Source organism: Cervus elaphus, chromosome 3, assembly GCF_910594005.1.
Source record: "Cervus elaphus chromosome 3, mCerEla1.1, whole genome shotgun sequence".
In the NCBI taxonomy this organism is placed as follows: Eukaryota; Metazoa; Chordata; class Mammalia; order Artiodactyla; family Cervidae; genus Cervus; species Cervus elaphus.
In genome coordinates this window covers 30580433-30601715 of record NC_057817.1, presented here as the reverse complement: position 1 = coordinate 30601715, position 21283 = coordinate 30580433, and the positions used below count along the sequence as shown (strand labels likewise).

At 45.9% G+C, this 21283-nt stretch overlaps 2 protein-coding genes across 3 annotated transcripts; one reads left to right on the top strand and one right to left on the bottom strand.

Moving 5' to 3' along the window:
* The first annotated feature begins 2062 nt into the window (after positions 1 to 2062).
* Positions 2063 to 10370, top strand: CCDC65 (coiled-coil domain containing 65). The gene is made up of 8 exons (XM_043885403.1): positions 2063 to 2390; positions 3143 to 3310; positions 6449 to 6618; positions 7484 to 7622; positions 8466 to 8663; positions 8863 to 9081; positions 9705 to 9857; positions 9968 to 10370. The coding sequence occupies exons 1-8, from the start codon at positions 2259 to 2261 to the stop codon at positions 10283 to 10285; spliced, it is 1497 nt and encodes a 498-aa protein (XP_043741338.1). The 5' UTR covers positions 2063 to 2258; the 3' UTR covers positions 10286 to 10370.
* A 595-nt stretch (positions 10371 to 10965) lies between these two features.
* FKBP11 (FKBP prolyl isomerase 11) lies at positions 10966 to 15633 on the bottom strand. Of its 2 annotated transcripts, XM_043885418.1 has the most exons (6): positions 14237 to 14505; positions 13999 to 14064; positions 13539 to 13626; positions 13185 to 13218; positions 12756 to 12826; positions 10972 to 11212 (listed from the first exon to the last, which is right to left on the bottom strand). In XM_043885418.1, exons 1-6 carry the CDS (start codon positions 14363 to 14365, stop codon positions 10995 to 10997), a joined length of 606 nt encoding a protein of 201 aa, XP_043741353.1. In that variant the 5' UTR covers positions 14366 to 14505; the 3' UTR covers positions 10972 to 10994. The 2 variants fall into 2 exon arrangements, with proteins under 2 accessions (XP_043741364.1, XP_043741353.1); XM_043885429.1 differs by lacking the exon at positions 13539 to 13626 and having other exon boundaries at positions 10966 to 11212; positions 14237 to 15633.
* Between the last annotated feature and the right edge of the window lie 5650 nt (positions 15634 to 21283).

Here is a 21283-nt window from a genome sequence, read left to right as displayed (position 1 = left end):
AGGCCAACCTGGCTAAGGCAATCACAGAGTGCCCAAACTGGCAACAGCAGAGACGAACACTGGGCCCCCTGCATGGTACCATTCCCGTGTGAACTGTTGATTACATTTGACCACTTCCATCACGGAAGGGGCAGTGTTTTATTCTTAATAGAATAAATATTTACTCTGGACATACATTTGCCTTCTCTGCATGCAAGTCTTCTGCCCAAATTACCATTCTGTGGGTTTACAGAATGCCTAATCCACCATCATGCTATTCCACACAACATTGTTTTTAATCATGGAAGCTACTTATCAGCAAATGAAGTGTGTCAATGGGCCCATGCTCATGGAATTCACTGGTTTTACCATGTTGTCTGTTATCCTGAAGCTACTGGTTTGATAAAATGGTGGAAAGGCCTTTTGAAGACTTGGTTTCAGTACCAGCAACAGTGGCAATCCAGGCAGGACTACTAACAGCCCAGACTCTTCAGGAATGAGTTTGGGTCAACCCACCAGGTAAAGAGCCATGACTAGCTGAGGTGCTTGCTGAAGGCAGAAAGAATACAAAATGAGTAGTGGGAGAAGGTAGTTATAAATTCCCAGTACAACAACATGACCAGTTATAGAAATGTAATTTCTGTAATTGCAGAACTATAATTATTATATTTCCTCATTTTGTTATGAATATGTTTGTGTGTGTATAAAAATAAAATCATTTTTCCCCTTTCTTATTCCCTATCATGTAACATAAGATGTATTGGCTTTATATTATAATATTTAAGTATTATGACCTTGTCATTGTCTTTATTTGGAGATTAGGTATGGTTTAGAACATGGGTATTAACAAGAGGTGGACCTGTGATTATAAAATTTATGTGCCAACTTGACTGAGCCAGAGTGTCCAGACACTTGGTCAAACATTATTCTGAGTAAGTCTGTGAAGGTATTTCTTCATGAGATTAACATTTGAATCAGTAGACTGAGTAAAGCAGGTTGTTCTCCCTTATGTGGGGAGTCTTATCCAATTAGTTGAAGGCCTGAGTAGAAAAAAAGGGCTGAGTAAGACGGAACTCTTCTGCCTGACGGCTTGGTTGGGACATTGGTCTTTCTGGCCTCTAGACTCAGATTGAAACATCAAATGGATGAAGATATATATTCTATATCTTAAATATTTATATTTTAAATATTATCTATTATATACTTAAAATATTGGCTCTGTTTCTCTGAAAAACTCCAATTCAGGCATTACATCTCCTATTTAAAACAACTTTATTGAGGCACATTTTGCATATCATAATTCACCCTTTTCAAGAATATAACCCAATGAGGCTTTTATCCCAGATTCATTAAATTCTCCAGCATAAATCAGTTTTAGAACATTTTGATCAACCCAGTATGATCTCTCATCTCCCTCACCCCCTGCCCCTAGTAATTTGTAGTCTACTTTCCATCTTAATAGCTTTTCCTTTTCTGGATAGTTTACATAAATGGAAATTTATGTGGCCTCTTTTTTCTGGCTTCTTTGAGCATGTTTTTCTGGTTTATCCACAGTGTAGCATGCATGCATAGTCTGTTCCTTTTTTATTGTTGAATAGTATTTCACTGTATGGAGAAAGCATATTTTGCCCATCATTCACTTGTTTTTGGAATTTAGGTTGTTTTCAATTGGGCTACTATGACTAATGCCGCTAAGAACGTTCCTGTGAGAATCCTTATGTGGATACACTCTCACTTCTCTTAGATTGATATCTAAGCGTGAAATGACTGAATCACAAGGTAAATTTATGTTTAACATTTTAAGAAACTGCCAAAATTGCTCTACCATTTTACCTTTGCCACCAACAGTTTGTGAAGATTCCTGTTTCTCCATATCTCTCAAAAGTTAGTTATTACTTGTATTTTAAGATATGGCCACTACGTGAAAAATAATTCCCCCCAGAAGATTTTTAGAATATTCATTGAGGAGGAAACGACCTTCTCTCAGAAACTGACTGAGGTCCTCCAGCGAGCAGAGGGCGCTCCAAGACAGGGCGCCTTCTCTTAGCTGTTACTGCGCCATCTTAGCGAGATCTCCGTTGCTAGGAGACGGAGACGCGTCCTTTGGTTTGGGAACCCTGCCACACCGTTCTCCCAGGTTTTCTCTAGCCTGAGGTCTGAGATCTGAGGTCCCACTGCCTTGCAGGGGCAGTTCCAGAAGACCCTTTTCTGGGGACGTTTTCCTCCTGCCCTTTTAATGCTGGCCGTGGCAGGCGGAGGACCCTCGCCCAGATTCAGCTATGTCTAAGAAAGGGAAAAAAGCCAAGGTGCCGCTGTCGGATGAGGAGCAGCTGCTTCTGTTTCAGCAGAAGTTGCTGGCAGAGGAGGAGATGTCCAAGAGGAAAGAGAAGCTCCTGAACCAGTTCTTGAAGGTGATGGGTTTTTGCATTACTTTCTGCCCAACCCCACCCACCCTGTGCCCTGGTCCTGTCACCTTGACCCTGTCTTTGTGGCAGCCTCATTTTCATGGTAGCCTCCCCTCCCCCTGGAAATCTTAAGACCCAGATAGACTTAGATTTCAGGCAATATTGTATGGGGGAAGGAACAGTTCTCTGTGGATCACGGAGGCAGGGAGATGGTATAGAGCTTGACAATCACTACTGAGCCCCAGTACTGGGATAGTAGGTGCTATCATCTGTCTGAGCTATCTGAAAGTCTGATATTCTCCCTTGAGATGAGCCATTACAAACAATGTCCTGCTCTGATGCCTCCATCCAGAAGGAAACTCACCATAGCCCTCCCTAAAATGCCACTGGGCAGATCCTGTCTTAACTTAAGACCCTCCCAAAACAAGAATAAAAACTCCTGAATGTTAGCCATCAGGTCCCTCAGAAAAGACAAAGGGTAAGATGACAGTTGACAAACTAAGTTTGATCTTGTTTGTTGTACTGTATCAGGGCTTTTAGCCCGGACCTCTGGGCTTGTTGTTCAGTCTCTAAGTCATATCTGACTCTTTGCAACCCCATGGACTGTAGCACTCCAGGCTCCTCTGTCCTCTATTATCTCCCAGAGTTTGCTCAAATTCATTTGTCCATTGAATCAGTGATGCTATCTAACCATCTCATCCTTTGACCTCTGGTTTGTGTGTGTGGCGGGGGTATGTTTATTCCTTTCCTTCCCACAGGACAAGCTGGCCAAGGAGGAGCACAACAGTGCTCTGAACCTTAATAAGATTAATACACAGTGGAGAACGGTCCTTCGGGAAGTCAAGACCAGAGAGCTTCATAAGGACATTGAGATCCTCAGCCAAACATTTGAACGAGTGGTGGACTGCAAGGACAGTGTCATCAAGGCAAGCTCTCTTTCCAAAGAAACAGTTGATTATGACTGCCTTTGATCTCTTAATAGAATGGGCCCAGTGAATTAATTCATGTTAAAGCGCTCCCAAGACACATGCTGTGATGCAGCTAGGCTATCATTCATTTCACTGAAGTGAAAAATAGAATACTGAGCTGTCATCCCTCCCCATCTGTTAGAGGAGCCATTCTCCTTGATCATCTACTGCCTCAAACCAGTACTATACAGTATTAGAGTTGAAAGGCACAGTAGACATCACCCAATGACTTGAACTTAGTCCTAAACATTCATTTCAATGTGAGAAGGCTTAGTTCCAGAGAGAAGAAGAAGTTTTCCCAAGGTCACACAGCTAGTCAGTGAGAGAGCTGTGACTACAGCACGGATTTCTTGATTCCCACTCCAGTGCTTTATGCAGCCCAATTCCATGTGGCCTCTTGGATTCAACTTCATTGGCCATGGATGAGGTTGTGAAGATCTCCATCGGTAAGAACGGTTCTGGATCTCTAACCAATTCAATCAGCTAACTTTATGCCCTTGGGAGGTTCTTGAGTTGAGTACATACCATCTTTTTCCCTAAGGGATTTTTTTCTCTTGAGTTTCAAGTCCCTATATTTAGGATCCCTCAATTTCTGTTCCTGTTTTTTTCACTGTTCTCACAACTGAACTCATGAGTTCCTCCTCTCTCCAGTCCCCTTTCCCATACTCCACAATCTGGTCTTCCTCATACTCTCTGTTTGGGTGGCTGGTGCCACTCACCATCACCCAACCCGGGAACCTGGGACTCATTCTAGCTTTGGCCTCCATCCCTGACTTCTGGTACTAAGTCTTATGTAAATCTTCTGCTTAAATAAGTCACACCCTGCTATTCCCCTGCCACCCCACCCCGCTATCCTGCTGTAGTTGAGACCCAGGTATTATCTCTGCTGCAATAGCTTCTTATCTTCCAGTGCTTGGTTGTCTACACAATGACCAGGATTATCTTTCTAAAACAAAAATCTGTTCCTGTTACTCCACTGTGTAAATCTCCTTAGTGGCTCCCCTCCTCCACAGAAGGAACAGCAAAGCCTTTCATGATCTGGCCTCTACCTGTACCTTTCACATAGCCAGCCTTCTTTCCTGTGCCTTTGCACATGCTGTTCCCTCTGTCTGGAATTCTCTTTTCCTTATCTCCTCATTTTTCCTGGCAAATTCTTACTCCTCCTCCAAGAGTGACACAAATGACATCTCTGCTATGAAGCCTTCCCCAGTTCACTCTGTCTTTTATATCCCCTTGTCACTGGGGAATCATTAACTTCATAGCATTTTCCATGTTGTGCTATAACATTTTTTCAAATTTTATAAAATGGGAATTTAATCTGTACCTGTTTTTTTTTCTCAGAATTTATTTGTAATTTTCAATTTATATATCTTTTCCTACTGAAAGACTTCAGACTCCTTTGGAGACAGTGAAAATGTCTTTTCATCTCTGAATCCTCAGCATCCGGCACAGTGCTGGTACAGAGCAGATTTAGTACACCTTAGCTGAGTGAGTGAACAGTCTTCCATTATCAGCACCGATTTCATAAGATCTTTTCCATACTAAAGTTGCTCAGTCGTGTCTAACTCTTTGCAACCCCACGTAATTCTTTGCAACTCCCTGGCGGGGCTGTAACCCACCAGGCTCCTCTGTCCATAGAATTCTCTAGGCAAGAATAGTGGAATGGGTTGCCATTCTCTACTCCAGGGGATCTTCCTGACCCAGGGATCGAACCTGGGTCGCCTACATCACCGGCAGATTCTTTATTGTCTGAGCTACCAGGGAAGCCCCATACTAAACATATAAGTAAAAGTTAGCAATGTGGTAGTTTACAGTGAGTGGATCATCTGGACATTTGGTAAAGGCTGCTTTATTCATTTTAATTTTAATTTGTTTTGCTTTTTTGAATAAGTAGTTCACTCACATTATTCAAAATTCAAGAGATAAAAAAGTTATGTACAGAAAAGTTCCCTTCCGCTCGTGCCTTTCAACCACCCAGTGCCCCTCCTGATAATTTTAGTTGAATGAATAAAGCTTTTTTTTTTACACAAATGGCAGTATTACATAGTGTTCTGCCTCTTGCCTTTTTCTTTTTTTTTGTTTTTGTTTTTTTTTTTTGCCTTTTCCATTTAATGATATATCCTGGGGACTATTCCACATTAGCCCATGCTTCTCATTTTGTTTTACAACTGCATAGTATTCTGTACTGTAGTTTAACATGTTACTTGGTCCTCAGTATTTCCTGTGTCTTGGTAATTCCAACTAGAAGCTTGCAGGTGCTGTGTTCTTTTATAGCAGCTGTTGATTAATTAATTAACTAATTAATTGTTAATTAATTGGGGGTTGCAAAATGCTGATTTTCTTTTTTTTAATGCTGATTTTCTAATAGTATCATTTTTTTTTCATTTATTAGTTCAAATACTTCTATAAAGAAATACTTACTATCATTTACCATTCAGTTATCCCAGAGGTATGGTTTATATAAAAAATGCCTGATTCTTTCTCTTCCCTTTTATAAACCAGTTTTTTAAAAAAATTCATTGTCTGGCATCCTCTAATGGTAACTGATTTTTTTTTAAGTATCCTGATAAACTCATAATCAAATATATTTTATATTTTTTAATCCATTGCCATTCTTATCCTTATTGATGTTCACACTGTCGCTTTTTTTTTTTTTTGCCAGTGGATGTCTTCTCATTATCTATGGCTACATCACAAACCTAAAATTAGTGACTTACAACAGCAATTTATTTCTCTCTCTCAGGGTTCTGTAGGTTGACTTAGCTTAGCAGGGAGGTTCTTGCCTGGCACCTCTGACACGGTTTTCAGTGAGATGTCACTTGGGACGGCAGTCACCTGGGGGCTTGACTGAGCTGCATGTGTAAGATGACTGTCCACTGGGAGCTCAGCGGGGCTGCTGACTGGAATGAATGCTTTCACAGGGCTCCTCCACCGGCACTGGCTTCTCACATTCCAAAGCGGGACAACTGGAGCTCCCAGAGCCAAAGAATTGGCATTAGGAACTGGGGAAAATAGGAACTAGCTGGTTGAATACATTTTTATTTTCTCACACGGCTGCCATTCAGCCAAAGTGGTAACTCTGTGTTTCCCACCCAGTCTTTAGCAAAGGACCTGTCGGAAGCTGAGGAGCAGTATGCCCACGCCCTGCGCAGCCACTTGCATAGCATCGACCAGCTCTTGGCCCTACAGAGATGCCGGCTCAACCTCCTAGAGGAAAATTACAACATGGAGCTGGAGGCCCTAACCAAGGAGTTTGAGACTGAAAGGTGTGGGGGCCTACGAGGAGTTATGGTCGCGGGGGCAGGAGGGGGGGTGGTGGAGTTGGGCCCAGGGGTGTATCCAGAGCCTATGTCAAGATGCTACCTGTAAGCAGCACCCACTTTCAGCGATCAAAATCCTATCCATATACCTACTTGGAGGACAGTGATAGTGTGGGGAAATTAATGAGATGGCACCACTCAGGCCCTCTCGCCCTACCCTCTCATGCCCTCTGCCCCATGTTCTGTAAACAATGATTATGTAATTGCTGAGGTCACTTGTAGCATTGCGCATGCGCGTCAGGAGGTACTCGCTGGGTTCCGGACTCCTTTGTGTGGTATGCCTACATGAGCATCACCTGGAAAAGCCCAGAAGGGTTGTGTGCAGTTATGTTGTGCTGTGTTATGTCTACTGCTACGGCTGCAGCCGGGAGAGAGGCTGTGTTATGGCTGCCATGCCAGCCAGGAGAGAATAAACCTGGCTACAATTCCTACAGTGTCTGGCGTCTTCTTCCAACCTCTGAGCTCTCGGCTTACCTATCCTGGGTTCAGCGAACAGTGCGGACAGTGTGAACAGAAGAAAATTGGCATCCGGAACAGGATCAGCAATACAGATGGGAAAGAGACTTTTCACTGCAACCTTTTGTACTTTTTAATTTTTTTTTATCATATGAATATATTACCTATTCAAAAATCAAACTAACATTATTCATTTTTTCTGGCCCTGCAAAGGACAGAACCTGCCCTCCTTCTATTCTTCAGTACCTAAGAGTTTGTACCATTCATATAGTTTTATTACATACTGCTTTGCATTGTCATTATTGGTCTATATGCTTTATGCCTCAGAGCGGGAATGGTATCTTATCTCCTACAGGAAAACAATTATTGATCAGCATGAAAAAGAGATTCACTACCTACAAGATGTTTTCATGGCCATGGAGCAGAATTACATAGATTCTGAATATGAAAGCAAGCTGGAGTTCCAGAGCATGTGGGACGATCTGAAAAACAAGGTACGGAGGGAGAGCAGATGGGCATTAGGTGGGAAGAAGAGAGAAAATAGTTCTGAAGGTAGTAGAGCTAGAAGAGATCCCTTTAACCAACACAGTCAATAAAACGCCTGTTGCCACTGTAGGTATACCCCTGCGGCTTTTTATAATTTCGTGAAAATTGGTGAGGAGGAAAGACCATCCTGAAATACCAAGAAAATGCATTTTAGAGCTAACACACACCAAGGAGATCCTCTCGCTTCACCCCTGTGATCTGTAGAAGAAGAAATTAAGGTCCAAAGAGCACCTTAATGACCTGCCAAAGTCAGGCTGCTGATCTGTGATCAAGCCAGGGGGGAGTCCAGTTCTCCTGCCACTTGGCCACAAGAGCTTCCGCCACCTTGGAGGCTGCCAACTTAGCCAGTCTGCAGACCTGGGTTGGGAGGGTAGAGTGCTTTGTTTTCATTTTGTCCTATAATGTTTCATACAAATTTTGATAAGCTTCCTACATTTAAAAATTGGGAGATTTCACACACAAAAAAAAAATCCAAAATTGCAACTTCCCCTAAACAATTTAAAGATCTGGTAACACTGGGGCACATTTTTAAATGGGGACATTCCTATGGAGCTGAGCAGCTGTGCCCTCACCCCCACCACCATGGGGCATTTCCTCTGGGGTTCACCACCAGCCCCACGTAGCCCACAGCACTTATTTATATCATCTGCCTGGTCTTTGTAGGCATTTTCACTGGCAACCTCTGCACCATGCTGTGCTACAAACAGTTCAAGAGGGGGAGGTGTTGGTGCCAGTGAAAGGGCACTAATAGGTTAAGTTCAAGCACTGGCTATTTTGGGATCACTTCCCAGAATTTAGAAGAGAAGCACTTTCTAAGACTGCAACTGGAGAACATAGTAGAAGATCTGTGGAGAAGGTTCCAGGATGCACTCAAGAATTACACTGATGCCACAGAGGATCGAAAGATTGCCTTCGAGACTCTCAAGGTGAAGGACGAGAAAAGCTCCAAAGAGATTGAAGTACAGATGAAAAAAATACAGAAACTACAGGTTAGTGCAGCTAACCTGAGCGACTCACTGCTTTAACTGCTCCATTATCCTCTGTTGTTCTTCCCGTTTCCCCTGGGCTTCATCACTGTTGGGGGAGAGATGGTATGCTCTGATTTCAGTCCCCAGACAGTCCTTCTATCTGCTCACTGAAGACCCTCACGTAGTCAAGTGTTTCCTCTAATCTGCCCTGTTCCTCTAGGATGCCATCATTATTTTAAAAGGCAAGATCCTGGTGCACAGCCGAGAGAGTGAAGAACAGAATCAGGACATTCGTGAAGACAAGGAGTTGGTCCTGGTACAACTGCGGAAACTTAAGGCCCAGAGGACTCAAGCCCGGGGAATAGCGCAGGAGAACTTAGTCAAACTCACCCTGGAAAGCAATGCTACCCTCAAGGCCCTGAGGGAGATTGTCGACAAGGTAACATAGGGAAGAGGGTAGCCAGAACAGAACCAGGGAACCTGGCTCCCTGCAGAGTGAAAGGGGCTGGCAAAACAAAGAGGGCTTCCCCCAGCTTCCTACCTGAGTGCACACTTGGGACACCTATTTTATTTCATGTTCCCTTGCCTCTCACATATTATTTTATTTATTTAATATTTATTTATTTTATTTCTGGGCTGCATCGGGTCTTAGTTGTGGCATGCGGGTTTCTCTCTACTTGTGGCGTACAAGCTCAGTAGTTGCAGCACACGCGCTCTCTAGTTGAGGCACTCGGGCTTAGTTGTTCCATGGTATGTGGGATCTTAGTTCCCCAACCAGGGATGGAACCCATGTCTCCTGCATTGGAAGGCAGATCCTTAACCACTGGACCACCAGGAAGTCCCTCACCTCTTACCTCTTCAATTTAATGAGTTAACAGTGAATGGGTTTTAGAAGAATATAAAATTTTTAGAATAGTGCTTGTAAGCCCTTTGTGTTGGATGTATTACTTTTGTATCCCATTTGGCTAAGTAGCTTCCCTGGATTGAAGCAGGGGAACCAACTCCACTATTTCCCCTTCCCAATCCCTTTCCTAATAGAAGGTTTCTGCTTGCTTCCAACAGGGTGAAAAGATTCTTAAACTTGCTGAAATATGTAGGAAATTTGAAACAGAAGAAGAAAAGGTGCTGCCTTTTTATTCATCGGCATTGACTCCCGCAGAGCAGGAAGAGATAGAGACAATGGACCCAGAGGAGTTTAAGGAAGAACTTGGAAAGGTAAGGTTCCATGGGCTCAAGGCCAGCACCTGAGGCTGGGGTGACAGAGCCCTGGGCTACACTTGCTAACAGATCCTATCACACACCTTCTCCCTGTAACTCACTCCCAGGTGATAATGGACTACAAAGGGATGGAGAATTTCTGGAAAAGGTACAACAAAGTGAAACTGGAGCAACTGAGCCTTCGGCACAGACGTGTTCAGTTGTTGGAAATCAATGAGAAGCTGCGGGAGATGCTTAGGCAGTACTTGGATGGCATCTCCGTGAGTGATGAAGTGCTGAGCCAGCTCAACCCACTCTTCATCGTCAATCACCGCAGCAACTTACCCCAGCTCCTGCCCGCGCCCACAGCCCAGCCAGGTGACAAAAAACCTCCAGCCACTTACAGCATCATTGAAGCAGCCCATGTGGTCTCCCACACCCTGTGATACGAGGGGAAAACCTCTTTTCAATTCCCAGAGAATGTTTTGAGGAACCCAAGGACTTTGCTATTAAAAATTACCATGGAGTTTATAAGTTCTCTGTATCTTTTCCATGTTGGATAAAACAGTCTACTTGGAGGATACTAGGAATACAGCAGCCCTAGGGAGTAGAGAGGGTTTCCCAGGTGGTACTAGTGGTAAGAAAAAAAACCCACCTGCCAATACAAGAGATGAAAGAGATGCGGGTTTCAATCCCTAGGTTGGGAAGATCGCCTGGAGGAGGGTACAGCAACCCACTCCAGTATTCTTGCCTGGAGAATCCCCATGGACAGAGGAGCCTGGGGCCTACAGTCCATGGGGTCACAAAGAGTCGGACACGACTGAAGCGACTTGGCATACATACAGCACAGGGCGTAGAGGGCAGCCAGGCGACCACCCCAACGCTTACTTCTCAGTGAGGTATTGCTCCTCGGTGTCAGGACATCCTGGGAGCCAAAACCCATGCTTTCAGGACCCAGAGATCCTCTGGTCTTTGGTGTAAGTTAGGACAGGAAGAGGAGGCCAGGAGAACTGATCCAAAGCCTCCGACCACCCCCTGCCAAGCAGAACCCAACTAAAAATGCCTTTTTCCTTAGCCCTTTATCTCATTCCCACTTACAAAGGCAGTCACAGAATGTATCAAGTGAAGAATGCAAAGTTTTTTAAAAATTGTTTATTATTTCTTTTTGCTCTTGTTTCGTTTCTCTTCCTTGAGCTTCTTTTTGGAGATTTTAGGACTGCTGGCCTTTCTGTATAGATGATAGCCAATAAGGCCCAGGAGGGCTGGCACCATGGCCATGCCTACCAGAGGCAAAATGCCCTTCACCAGCTTCTGCCAGTAGTTGGCTCGGATCAGTGCAATCAGTTCCACGTCAAAATGCAGCTCTGCATCCGCTGGAGGCAGAGAGGAGGTGAGGGTTAGAATCCCTGTGCACGGTATCCAGGGCTCAGAATCTGAACGCAAATAGGGAGGGCAGACCACACCGCAGCAACATCTGTGAAGTTGGCAAGATTTAAATGTGGGGCTGAGTTCTCTTAATTCGAGAGGCAGAGGAGGATTATGAGGCTCTTAAGTGATAGTCATGTTTATCCCAAATATACAAGTGTGGCTTGTCTTCACTGACAGGTCTTTGACACAACAGGAGAACCTTTGTGAAAAGTACAGGCTGTTCTCCATTTATAAGTTAGAGAACCTCTGTACTAACTGTATCTCTAAACAGCCACATGGATAGAATCTTTGCAAGGCTGAAATTAATTGGACCTAAACTAGACCTTTTAAAATGTCACCAACCAATAAGCACACTCACTGTGATTCTTTAAAAAAAAAAACAACAGGTGTTTCAACATGGCTAGAGAGGCAGGATGTGGTTTAAGACGTTCGGAATGGAGAAATGAACAGGAGTGAGATGGAGAAATGTAAACAAGCAGTACTGGAGATGAGGAGGCAAAGGAGCTTTGGGTAAAAGAATTTCGCTTTAGTCCCCTGACCCTCTCTCTGGGTCTACCTCTAAGATAGAACTTAGGATAAGAATTTTTATCCCAGTACAATTCATTTTAGTTAATGGAACATTTCTTATAACCAAAAGCAAGAGATCTGCATCTTGGAAAATCTGTCTAGGCTCAGGCCTTAAAAAATAGGTATTAGCAGTGACCTGTGAGGGCTTGACTTTAAGTTTTGTTTGTTTTTTTTTTTTGATGTGGATCATTTTTAAAGTCTTTATTGAATTTGTAACAATATTGCTTCTGTTTTGGTTTTTTGGCCCAGAGGCATGGAACTCACACCCCCAACATTGGAAGGGGAAGTGTTACCTAGAACCCCAGGGAGGCCCCAAGGCTTGGCTTTTAAATATTGTTTTTATTTTGTTTTGAATTACTTGACTGTGACCATTTTCGGTATCTCATCTCTGGTAGAGGCTGAAAGGAACTGTGGAGATGTGGTGAGAAGCCATGTCAGCTGCACAAATGACAGTCTGGAGTTATAGGAAAAGCACAGGAAAGAAGGCCAGAGTTCTCAGAGAGGTGGCACAGGCAGCAGACTCATGTGGCTCAAGCAAGGGTCACCTCCCTAGAAAGTTGCCGGCTGCCAGAGGACAAGCCAGGGGGCTTTAACAGGTTATATGTCTCTAGTCCCTGCTGGTGATCGGAGGAGGAAAAGGGTGGCCCTGCAGAAGGAGGCATAAGCCAATCCTATACCATTTAGCAAACTGGGTTTAGACCTTCTCAGACTTCAAAGTGCATAGCTCCTTGTAGCTCTTAGGGACTGTTTTTTTTGTTTGTTTTTTGGCTGCGCTCTCTGGCATATGGGATCTTAGTTCCCCAACCAGGGCTCACACCTGCGCTCTCTGCGTTGGAAGCACAAGAGTCTTAACTTTTGGATCGCAGGGAAGTCCCAGGGACTGGGTATCTCGATAGCCAGAGAGACGCCTCGTCAGATTACCTGGGATAGATGGTGGAAATCCCCGTTTTCCATAGGCCAGGTGAGAAGGAATGATTACCCTTCGCTTCTCTCTGAGGAAAGGAATGTGAATCATAGCCTGGGGTAGAACCTGGTGGGCCAACCACCTCAGTCCATCTGAAGTCCCACCAACAAAACCCTCTGGATATTCACACTCAAAACATGAACTTTCCCACCTGAGCACCAAACAGGTTGCTGGTCAAGGTGTCCATCCCCCCAGGTGTCTCAACTCCACCAAAAGAACCCCCAGCCAGAAAAAGCCTGAGGCTTCATCCAGAGCCCCCAGGCCCAGAGAGCAGGACCTACCCAGTACCAAGCCAGAGCCCATTATCCTGCGTCCTCTAGGAGCAGAGACAGCCTCCACCCATGCAGAAGGGGTACACCCAAAACCACCCCTGCTCAGATACTCACCCCACACACATGTCTAGAAGGCTCTGCTCCAGACCTTGAGGAAGAAGACACAAATGAATAGGAAGCTATCTACATTCCCCAAATCCTGGGAGAGGAAGATCAAAGGCTCCCCATGAACCTCAATTGAGCTCCCCACGACCCTCAATTGAGCTCCCCACTTGTGGAATCTCTGGCTTCCAATGTGGTATGCGGCAAGAGGAGTACTAGGCGTGCGATTTGAACCTCAGGAGGTGAGTGGTAGAACCCGGGGTGGGGGTGGGGAGGGGGCGCATTTCCAAGGTAGCTGAGGGGTTAAAAAGACTAAGAAAGGGCTTAGGTTGGGAAGAAATGGAATGGGAGGTTCAGCTCACATACCTGGTATCACCTGCTTTTGGCCAAGTTCTATAACCAGAGGGTCTCTGCTCAGAGACGTGTCAAAGATGCGTCCATCTACCAGGCTGCCCTGGGGGTGGGAGGGAGAGCATCTAGAGCGCTCACCTATACCTCTCCCTCCCAGCAGGGTGCGCACACACCTGGCCTCGGGCCGCAACCCCCTCGCAGTTGCAGTCTAACGTTCCCTTTCGGGCAAAAAGGAACAGGAAGCCCCAAAAGGGCTGGCACTTCTCGGAGATCCCTCCACCCTTCACTTCACTGCGGAAGAGCGGGGAAGGGGAAAAAGGTAGGGAAGAGGCGCGCCCCTCCCCCCCGCCACGTGCCGGAGGACCCCAGAGCCGGAGTTACTCCCGGACCGCTTGCCACGTGTCCAAGCCAAAGCTGACGTGTTTCAGCGGGGCACCGCCCCCGGGGCCCCGCCGCGGCCCCCAAGGCCCCTCACCGAGTAGTGTATGTGAAGCGTGTCTCCAAAGGCAGCAGGCTCAGCACACGGCTCGGGGGGCTCCACCTATGATCGCACTATACAAGTCAGGGAGGTTCCTGCCCCTCGACCCAGCGCCCCCCAGTTCGGTGCCCGCACTCCCTCCTCCCCGCTCCCAGGATCCTTTAGACCCCGACCTTCCCCGCAACTGGGCCCGACCTCCATCCACAGCGCCCTCCCGGGATTCTCTCCTCCTCACCAGGGTCTCCACTTGGAGGGTCCGGACGGGACTTTCGGTTTCGGACCCAGCCTCCGCCCGGCACACCGCCCCCCTGAGCAGCAGCAGCAGCAGCAGTCGGAGCGGGAGAAGTGAGGGGCGCAGAGTCATAACTGGGTGCGGGCAGGGCTCGGGGCACGCAGGACAAGCCGCTGGATGACAGGGGCTAGGACCGCAGTTCCTTCGGCGCCCAGGCCAGACTGGATGGGACGGGGCGGGTCGCGACGCGCCAGCTCCTCCTCCCGCAGCCCTTCCTCCACCTAGTCCCCACCTCCTGGAGGGAGGAGGCCACGGGAGCTCTCCCGGCCTTTTAAGATCCCGAGGGTGAGACTCCGACCTGTCGGTTAGCCGTTCGTTGGGTCCCACAGTGAGCGGCTGAGTCACATCTAGCATCTATTTACGATTACCTATTGTGTTCCAGACACTGGTCTGTAATCCTCAAAACCACCTTGAAAGGTAGACATAATTGTTTCTATCTTACAGATGAGGAACTGGGTGTCCGGGTTAAGTAACTTTAACTTACTTAAACTAGCTTGTTTAGCTTAACTAGCTAGGTTAAACTAGCTTAACTAGGTGGTAACAGAGACAGGATTCAACCCTAGGACTACCTGAGTCTAGTCCGGTTGCTCCATGCTCTTTCCTCTTGTCTCCTCACACCTATCCTGGCAGGATCTGGCTGGCCCACCCCAGCCCAGCAGTTGTCAAAGATGGCAGCCCCCTCCCACATCCAGCCATTCAGCTTGCATTCCTGGAGGTCATATACCCAAAAGGAGGCAGGGAGGGTGCTGTCCCATCAACCCACCCTTAGGGATGGTAGTTGAAAAGAGCACAGAGCTGTTTACTGTAAGGAGGGGGTGGATCCCTGGTCTTTTCCTGTGAGAGTACCATTTATTTCAACAAACCTGTCAAAAGGGCAGCTACATACACTCCTTTTGTTTGTGCAAGGACTTCAGTTTTTAGAAGTTTTCTATTGTCTCAGGTGACCCTACCAATCCCCTTCTGCATGATTCAAGCCCTCACTGCCCACTTAGGCCTTGGCTATCTGGATTCTGCCCATCAGTGAGCTGACAGTCATCATTTTTGGGGGTCACCTCTCAGGCCTTGTCCTCCTTAGCATCTCTCCGGTCCATGATGCCTGAGCTCTGACTGCCCTCCCAAGGTTTAGACACAACTGTGTACTGCATGCCTCCACCTGGATGTCTGAGCAGTACCTCAAATCAACACACACACTACCCTACTCATTCCTCTTTCTCCTCCATCCCACCTGTAACAATCTGGATTTTGCACCCAGCATCCTGTTTCCATTAGTTTTGCTATCAGCCTTCTCTTTGATTCTTCTTTCACCCACCCCACATCCAACCAGTCTCCTCAGGATTCTCCCTCCACAGCCTCTCCAGCTCTTTCCATTCCCACAGCTACCACCCTAATTAACCCTTCATTCTTTCTTTGGGGTTGTTTAGGCTGCGCTAGGTCTTTGTTGCTGTGCTGGGGCTTTCTGTCTGGTTGCAGTGAGCAGTGGCTACTCTCTAGTTGTGGAGAGCAGCCTTCTCATTGCGATAGTTTCTCTTATTTTGGGGCATAGGCTCTAGGCTGCCGGGGCTTCGGGAGCTGCAGCTTGCAGGCCCTACAACACAGGCTGACTAGTTGTGGTGCATGGGCTTAGTTGCCCCGAAGCATGTGGATCTTCCTGGACCAAGGATCTAACCCATGTCCCCCGAATTGGCAGGCAGATTCTTAACCACTGGACCACCAGGGAAGTCCCTCTTTTGGCTTATCTTTTTTTTCTTTAAAGCCCCCTTCTAGAGGTGATGGAACACTCTATATCTTGATAGGGATGTGGGTTACATGGGTGTATGCTTGTCAAACTGTATGTGTGCACTGTATGCAAATTATACCTCAAATTTTTTAAAAAAGGAGACAAAATCAAACACAAAAATACTATATTTAAAAAAAAAAAAAAACCCAAACTATTATTTCCAAGTCTCCCTTCAAGTCTGATATGGTCAATAAGACATAATATTGTCCTGGACTTTCAGGGAGGCTGCTTAAAAGGAGCTAATTTAGCTAAGAAATGTGTCATAGTGCTCCACCTTCTCCCCCCCAGTCTCCTTCCCTTCCTTCTTCCTGTTGCCTGGAATGTAGATGAGATGAACTACACTCTAGCAGCCAGATGAGATCATAAGGTGAGCATGAGAATGTAAGCTACATGCTAGGACAGTGATAACTATAGCGCCACCATTCCAAGCCTACACCAGGTACCTTTTAACTGAGGTAGAAATTAACTTCTATCTTGTTAAAACAACAAAGGGTAATAAGCCCTCAGCTTCTTTCTACTCTAGCCCATTCTGTACACTGCTGCTGTCTGTTCAGCTTCAGTCATGTCACCTACCTGCCCACTAAAAAAGCCTGCATGGCTCCACATTGCCCAGTGAATTAAATTCAGACAACCTGACATACCAATTGAAAGCTTTCATTATCTGGTCTTAATCTGCCTTTCCAAATTTTGCTTTGATTCCATTAAAATAAAAGCCTTAAAAACAGGAACTTCACCTTTCCCATTTTTACATTCTCATTGCCTAGTACGGTGCCTGACACATTAGATGCTCAATAAGTGTTTACATATAAATTGAATCAAATCCTCTTGGCCTCATGATGCTCTTGGCATCGGATGAACCTGCGTTGTCTTCATCTCTGTGCACAGCTCATGCTCTTCCCTCACCTGTCAAGCTCCCTCCAAGCCAAACTCAAAGATCACCTCCTCTGTGAAGTTCTGTTCCCCTAGCTGGAGGTGACTTATTTCTGAACTTCAGGCAAATGCTTGGGGACTTTATTGTATTCTCCCTTGTGTTGTAGTTATTTGTGTATTCCTGCTCCTCCCTCCCCCTCTCAAGAGTGAACTCACCAATGGCAAGGACAAGGCTGTGATCATATCTGGAGTCCCTTAGGTGCCAGCTGCACAATACCCTCCATACAAGATTCTAGACAAATATGCTTTGAGTAAATATACTATGCAAAACTGAGATACCATTAGAGGGAAAACCTAACTATACTAATACAGAAAACCTCCAAGACAAGCATATATACCTTTAAGTTAAAAAAAAAAAAAAAACTAGACTAATACAGGTGATATGAGCCCCTTTGTATTTTAACCCCTTCCCAAATACGGATAGATACATATATTTAGAAAAGGAACTAGAGGATGCACACCAAACAACTGAGGGTGGTTACCTTTGGGAACAGAGTGAGCAGAGGGGAATAAGTATTACATGTTGTTCTAAACATTTAATGTATTATTTGGATCTTTTGCAATAGGAATTATTTGGGTTATAAAAATAAATTGTAAAATCTTGAATGAATGATCATGATATCCAGCCATCCAAGATGATGTGTGGGAAGTGTTGAAGGAGTTGGGCTAACAGAGCTAAAGGAGCCAAACTGAGAAGCATCCTTGTGTTATTGTTTTGTCCGCACTGCATGACTTATGGGATTTTAGTTCCCCTACCAGGGATCGAACCCAGGGACCTGGCAGTGACAGCGCTGAGTCCTAACCACTGGACCACCAGGGAATTCCTGAGAAACATTTCCTGTGATTAGAGAGGTCATGGGTAACTTTGTGCTTAGTCACTCAGTCGTGTCTGACTCTTTGTGACCCCATGGACTGTGGCCCACCAGCTCCACTGTCCACGGGGCTTCTCCAGGCAAGAAAACTGGAGGGGGTTGCCATTTCCTTCTTCAGGGGAACTTCCCAACCCAGGGATCAAACCCAGGTTTTCCACATTGCAGGCAGAATTTTTACCGTCTGAGCCACCAGGGAAGCTTGGGTAACTTTGCAGATCCTAGAAGTGTGTTTTTTTTTTTTTTTTTTTGAAAGCGGTATTTTTAAACAAGTGAGAAAGGGTATAAAGGCAAGAAGGTCAGATATTTGGGGAAAATGAACAGACCAGTTTGGCTAAAGTAAAGGATTTAGCCAGGAGAGTAGACAGAGGTAACTGGAGAGACAAGTAAGAGTTGGTGTGGAGATACTTGAATGGTAGTGAGAATCCACTGAAAGTTTCTGGGCAAAGGGTGACGTTGAATACCGCACTGATGCGGTATTGGAGGTGGAAAGCTACTGTCTTGTCCAGCTCTGAGGCTTTGATAATCTGAATGGGAATGGGTGAGAGGGTAATAGCAGAAAAGAGTAAAACTAAGTCAACAGTATCACCCACAGAGGGCAGCACAAGCCCTCTTGGACCCAGGAGGGACCAGGGAGGTCGTTTTCTCCTTAGGCCAAGTTAGGAGCCTGCCTGTGCAGGCTCAGTCGCTCAGTTGTGTCTGAGTCGTGTCTTTGCGACCCCATGGACTGCAGCCCACCAGGCTCCTCTGTCCATGGAATTTTCCAGGCATGAATACTGGAGAGGGTTTCCATTTACTATTCCAAGGGATCTTCCTGACCCAGGAATCAAGCCTGGGTCTCCTATGTCTCCTGCATTGGCAGGTGGATTCTTTACCAGTGAGCCACCTGGACAGGCAGAGAAAGGTGACATGGCCTTGGGAAAGGTAGGGGAGACTGGCTCAACCCTGACTCAAGGCACAAATTAATCAGGGGGCCACCCCTGGAGAGGCTTCTATCTTCAGAGGTGTCTGTGTCAGTAAGTAGGAGAAACTACCACATACTCTTGGCTTCCAAGCTTCACAGGGCACCCACCATGCCCAGCTTGGTCAAAGACAATGACGTTGATTCCTTTGTCAAAGCTGAGTGCCTATTATGTGCCAGATAGCAAGCAAGGCACTGCTTTTTAAATGGTTTTAATATGTTTAACATATTGCTAATAAATAAAAACTTAGTTAGCATATAAAATCTGGGTTCAAAATTGAATGCCATATTTTCAGGAGCATGCATACCCAGGCTGACTAGATGTTTTCTTTTGCATCTGGTTATGCTCTCAAAACCAGGAATGATACGTTACTGTCTCGCCCCACTATCCCCTTTGGCTGTTCTAGCCACGGATGTATCGTGCTATCAATACAAGATTTGGCATAGGCAAAAACAGATTCTCCATCTCCTATCTATTACCTAAAGGTAGGAGTCCTATATTCAGAACTCGGAAAAAAGCTAGCATCCAAATCCCTGTAGTTCAAAACCCCAAGCTAAGCCCTCCAACCCTTAGAAGGCCTCGTACTCAATTCTGTTTTGAGAGAGTTCTTGACAACATGTGGGAGGGAGTGTTGGGTGGACCGTGGTGGACCGTTCATTCTCAAACCTCCTGCCTGGCCTAGCCTAACCGTTCAGACCTCCTCAGAGGCAGCTCTCAATGCACCTGCTCTGAAGGAAGGGTCAGGCAGGAAGCGGGTATGGGCCGAGCTGTCAGCTCTGGGCAGAGATAGCAGAGTTCTGGCTTGTATGTTGCCCTCTCTACCACATTCAGCTCAGAAGTCAGATCTGCTGCTAAACTAGAGCCCAGATACTCTCTTCTGTGGCTCATGGCCACAGTGACACAAACAAGGAGACACTTACCTTCAAGCCTTGATGGCGAATAGTTCTGGCCCAAGTCCCTCACTTCCAGGTCTCCACTGTGGCCTTTCGGCAGCACTGCGCCCTCTATCAGTCAAGGCTCAGATTTCCTCACACCTAACCCTTTCTTCCCTTGCTCAGGAACTCAGGGTCATCCTTACCCTTCCCAGTAATCAAGGCCAGGAAACCTAATTTGAATGAAAAGCCTGCAGAGGAAAAAAGGCACTTGGATCCCATGACTCCCCAGTGACCAGCTTGATTCTCTAAACCTCCAGTTACCAGGTTAAAAAAAAAAAAAAAGTAGAGAATTGGACTTTGACCCTTCTACCTCCACACCCTTCGGAGCTGGAAAAGAGACTGTTCTTAATATTATGACTGCCTGCACAGAGACACCGCTTCCTGCTCCAAGCAGCGGCAAGGGGGTATCCCTTCTATACAGTGACTCCCCAACACTCACTACCCCGTATGGTACTCTGTGGTTATCCCAAAGGATTCCAGAGCAGCCTAGGAACAGACTTCCTGGTCTCTCCCTCAGTACCATGATTTAACTCCACTCTTAGCACAGATCTGGAAACAAGAAGGTACAGAATAAATACCTGTCAGTTGTCTGCTCTGACCAATCTAAGTACTGGAGACAATGTGGTAACTTCCCAGAGCTTTCAGACCTTATACCTCCAGTCTGAGAAAGTCATACCCACTCACACTGATCCTGCCTGTCACTGACTATATCCCACCTGGCCCAATCCAAAGCTTTCCACTAGCCTTCTCTAAGCTCACTTCAGAAGCTCCCTTGCCCAGATTATCCTGAAGTATATCCTAGGCCAAGCCATGAATGAGGAGCTATTCATGTTCTGGGAAGATAAGAGCTTAACAGCTGGATGCTAAACATTCACCTTCCAGGTTAAGTCTCCCTTTCATCTCCCCATGTCCTCCTCCATCCCCCCAAAAGCTAGAAGTTTCAAGCAACTGTCACAAGAGCGCTTCCCCCCCTTTCCTGGTATCGTGGACTACTAAGGGACAGAGGGACTAGACCATCCTCTCCCCAAGTTGTCAGAGGTCAAAAGAACCCCACTGGCCTGCCATCCAGCTAAAGTCTTCTCCATTATCGTTATCTTATGCAGGGCTGTAGCTCTAGAAGTTATCTATTTGTTAGTATACAAATAATGGACTTGGGCAAGTGCTCCTAACTTATTAGCAACCTCAGTCACCAAGCAGAACTTCTGAGGAGCCTAGGAGGAGGAAAGCATTACCTGGTTTTGAGGTTATGTGGGTAGTGTTCAAAGATTATGGGGTTAATAAAGCAATGTCTGATTTAAGTAGTTTAAGGGTTTCATAAGGGCAGATGCACTGGTCCTTAACCACGATGGCTTATTTTAATAGCAAGAGAGGGGCTGAAAAGGAAAATTGCCAGGGGAGGCAGCAGGGAGTTAGCTGAATACAAAGGATAATTTCACACTGGTATTTGGGGCTCTCAAACTTATTACATGCCTAAATCCTGTGCCTTTTCCATAGCATCAAGTTGGGAAGGCCTCTGT